This window comes from Artemia sp. Qi Xiang Cuo, chromosome 14, assembly GCF_049724085.1.
Source record: "Artemia sp. Qi Xiang Cuo chromosome 14, ASM4972408v1, whole genome shotgun sequence".
NCBI classification, from domain to species: domain Eukaryota; kingdom Metazoa; phylum Arthropoda; class Branchiopoda; order Anostraca; family Artemiidae; genus Artemia; species Artemia sp. Qi Xiang Cuo.
In genome coordinates, this window is record NC_142807.1 from 37,978,000 (window position 1) to 37,982,516 (window position 4,517).

Here is a 4,517-nt window from a genome sequence, read left to right on the forward strand (position 1 = left end):
TGATGTATAATCATATTAATTGTTGAAAGATCCATCAGTTCACGAATTTGTTTCACTGTAATCTTATTTTTTTTTCAATGCTGTAAGAACTGGAAAAGAAAATATTTGTAAAATCATTCGTTTAGAGTTAAGCGCCCATGACGCAGTAGGCTTTTGGTTTTTATTTAGTTAAGGAAGGAGGCCGTATCCAAACAATTGTTTGGAGTGAAACTATATTCGTCTTGAACAACTTTAAAAAGAGCTAATAAATTAAACTGAATAGTTGATGTATAATGGTAGTATTTCTGAAAGCTCATCAGTTCAAAACGTTACTATAATTTTAATGTTTATTTTCAATATTAAGTACAAAAGAAATTATTTGTCATAAAATAGGTTTTCAGTAAAGCGCCAATAACGCAATAAATTTTAGACTTTTACAGTGAGAGAAGGAGGTGATACCCAAACTCTTGTTTGTAGTGATTTTTGTTTGTTTCAAGCTTGATTTGCAGATTCAATTTAAGTTTCACTCGTTTTAAGATTTATTTATTAATTTATATTAATATCTACTGTATGTTTGTTTGCATTGAATGTTTATTTACTTTCTGTTCGTTTTAAGTTTCATTTATACTTCAATAGGACTTTTTTTCGTTTTAAGCTTGATTTTCATATTCAATCTCAGCATTACTCACTTGAAGATCTATTTATTCGGTTTTATTATTACCTGTTGTGTTTTTGCTATGATTGTTTATTTAATTTCTGTTCGTTTTGGGTTTCATTTATTCTTTAATAGTAATTTCTGGTCGTTTTTAGTTTGAATTTTAATAGGTATTTGTATCTGCTGAGCTTAAGTTTAAAATAGCCTTTACTTTTCTTTGAAAACTTATTTTTCGGAAAGTTTTTTTTTTTAATTATTAAGTGAAAATGCCGAAGAAAAAAACAAAAAACAAGCATGGCAAGAAAACAAAACCAATTAAAAAGAAAAGAGCTAAAAGATAAATAAATTCAATAAAAGTAAAAGATTATAAGAGTTAAACCAATATATATTTTTTGGCTTTTAAATTTTTGGCTTTTATTGAATTTTATTTTTTTTTTTTTTTTTTTAAATAAGATTATATTTTTTTTTTTTTAAGATTATTTATACCCCGGAGTCTTAGTTTAGCGTTCAAGGTGTGAAGACCTTTGTTACAGAGAGATTCGAAAAAAACTGGATGTATCACTAAGCTTTCAGTGAACAGTGATAAAAGTTAAACTACATTGTAGACAATAAAGTGCAGTACAGGATGGCACAAAATAGATCACATTATTCGAATTAATCTATGTATTAATCATCAGCAAATTATGAAAACAATCCAGTGAATATTAGCTTCCCAAGGCAAGACCATAGTTTTTGCTAACTGGGTTTGACTTTCGCTTTCACCAGTGACAGTGACTATGGCTTCGGGCAATGATACCGGCGGCCAAAATGAAGAAGAAAGTTATGTCCCGTCGATCAACAAAAAAGTGTCGTTGAGACTTCTGAAAGAGGTCTTCGGAAACGTTAAAAAAAGTCCCTGGTGGCAAAGATAATGTTGGAGAAATATGCGACCGGATCCTGGTTTTGCACCAGACTGGAATAGAAAAACATTCAAAACTTCTCCGTAACAAGAATAAACACCCGCAAAAAATTATCAAACTACAGACCGAGTTGCAAGAAATTCGTCAAAGTTCACCCATCATTCAGAATCGTGCCCGGTCGTATGCCAGCGCAGCAAAAGGACCCGAGTCGCATTGCCTAGTCCTCGAACCAATGAACACTTCCCTAAAGAACCAAGACGGAAGGAACAGATCTCAGAGAAATCAAAATACTGAACATGTTACCAAAGAAACATCCCAAGTGCTATAGGGGGATAACACAAAGTTCGCAGCAAAGAAAATTGTACCGGGACGAGGAGGTAAATATATTCTCGAAATGACTTAGATGAAGCCCTAGTGGTTTTAACAGAAAAATCTAAACACTCGCAGTTCAAACCAAAACCAGTCACGAAGCGTCTCCCACGAATGGTAGCGAAAGAAATACCAGGTTATATAACACGCAAAGAATGTGTGAATTTTGTTATGGACTCAAACCCCTCAGTTAAAGACCTCGTAGCGAAAGGAGAAACCTTCAAGGTTATCAATGATGTGGAAAGAGGAACGAGAAAAAAACGGGATTATTGAAGTCAGCCCAGTATTAAGGAAGAAAATCTTTACAAATCGTGGATTTAAGTTTGGCTTTTTAATGGTTGATTGCGAGGATCACATCAACATCATTCGATGTATGAAGTGCTGTCTCTATGGACAAAAACGTTATGTTTGTAAGGGTGATGTTGCGTGGTCATGGTGCATGGGTAACCATGCTTACGAGGACTGTGAAAAACCTTTTACAAGTGGCCCGGTGTGTCGGTCATGTAATAAAAAAAAATGAAATGTGAGCCAGATGCATCCTATGAATTTAAAAATGCCCAATGGCTCGCGAAATCATGGACCGTCTCAAGAAGAACATTCAGTATAATTGAATACTCAAAATGACTTACATAGTGCAAACAAACTGACATTTGTTCAGATTAACCTTCAGCACTCATATAGCGCAGTGGTTCAGTTTTAAAAGACACTTTGCGACTTAAAACTAGATGTGGTATTATTACAAGAACCATATGTCAACAAGTTTGGAAAAATAACATGTGTACCAAGTGATTATGCAGTATTTTCAAAGTTTGATTTGGAGAAAAGATTCTTCAGTGCTGCAGTAGTAGTTAAAAAAGAATTTAAGTGCGATATTCATTATGATGAGTCTACAAACGAGTGTGTCACAGTATCTATTTATTTCAAGTCAAGAATCATCAGAGTGTCATCAGTATTTTGCTCCCCTTCGCTGCAGTCCTTAGATTATCAGCTGAGTATTCAGCATATCAGAGAACCCTACTATAGAAGTTTCAAGCTCCTATCTGCAAAAATGTGGAATTTTGTATTTTTTGCAGGAAGAAAGATCACGGATGCGTGTTTATTTGTTTGTTTTTTATTATTTTTTTTTCCCAGGGGTGAATGTATCGATCCAGTAGCCCTAGAAAATCGTGAGAGGGCTCATTCGAACGGAAATTAAAAGTTCTAACGCCCTTTTTAAGTGACGAAGAAAATTGGAGGGAAACTTGGCCCCCTCCCACGCTCATTTTTTTCCCACAGTGACCCAATCAAAATTTTGAGATAGCCATTTTGTTGAAAATAGTCGAAAATCTAATTAATATGTCTTTGAGGATGACTTAATCCCCCAAAGTTCCCCGGGGAAGGGCTGCAAGTTATAAACTTTACCCATTGTTTACATATAGTATTGGTTATCAGGAAGTATACAGGTGTTTTCAGGAGGGATTTTTTTCTAGTGGGGGGTCGTGGTCGGAGTAGGGGTTACGGGGGAGGATTTTTCCATGGAGGATGTTTCCTTGGGGGAAGGAACATTTCCATGAAGGGAGCGCCAGATTTCCAAGTATTATTTAAAAAAGGATCAGAAATTAAATAAAAAAAAGTTTTTTCAATAAAACTTAAAACGAGCAGAAATTATTACGTATATGAGAAAGTTCGCCCCCTAGTCAATACGTCGCTCTTTACGCTAAAGTTTTTTAGTACTTTCAAAAGAGCTATCTATTCTAATTAACCAGCCTTTGTGATTCAGGGGTTTGTGATTCAAACAAAATTTGAACTTTCCAACAGTTCGTGGTAACGAACTGTAAGTAAGGAGCACCGGCTCAATAGTAACCGAGATAAAATGTGTCTGATTTTTGAAAAATCAGATGAAAATGTGTCTTATTTTTTAAAAATCAGATGAAAATGTGTCTTATTTTTGAAAAAAGGGGGAAATTCCACCAAAAAGTCATAGAACCTTAATGAAAATCACACCATCGGATTCAGCGTATTAGTAAACCCTACTGCGGAAGTTTCAACCTCCTATCTACAAAAATGTGGAATTTTGTATGTTTTGTCAGAAGAAAGATCACGGATGCGTGTTTATTTTTTTTTTTTTTTTATTATTTCCCCAGGGGTGATCGTATCGATCCAGTAGTCCTAGAATATCGTAAGAGTACTCATTTGAATGGAAATTAAAAGTTTTAGTACCCTTTATAAGTGACCAAAAAAATTGGACGGCAACTTGGCCCCCTCCCACGCTCATTTTTTCCCAAAGTAACCCAATCAAAATTCTGAGATAGCAATTTTGTTCAGCATAATTGAAAATCTAATAAATATGTATTTGAGGATGACTTAATCCCCCACAGTTCCCGAGGGAATGGCTGGAAGATATGAACTTTGCCCATTGTTTACATATAGTTTTGGTTAATGGGAAGTATAAAGACGTTATAGGAGGGATTTATTTTCTGATGGGGGGGGGGGCTGTTGGAGGAGGGGGTTACGGGGGAGGATGTTTCCTTGGGTGAAGGGACATATCTATGAAGGGGGCGCCGGATTTCCCAGCAATATTTAAAAACGATCAGAAATTAAATTAAGAAAACAAGTTTTTTCAACTGAAAGCTGAG

At 35.0% G+C, this 4,517-nt stretch overlaps 1 protein-coding gene across 1 annotated transcript in view; it reads left to right on the forward strand.

Moving 5' to 3' along the window:
• Positions 1-2,236: 2,236 nt before the first annotated feature.
• LOC148944435 (uncharacterized) overlaps positions 2,237-4,517 on the forward strand; it is a 56,044-nt gene continuing 53,763 nt past the window's right edge. The window contains exon 1 of the mRNA XM_089099925.1: positions 2,237-2,384. Coding sequence (XP_088956051.1) covers positions 2,237-2,384 — 148 coding nt within the window. The remainder of the gene's footprint in view (positions 2,385-4,517) is intronic.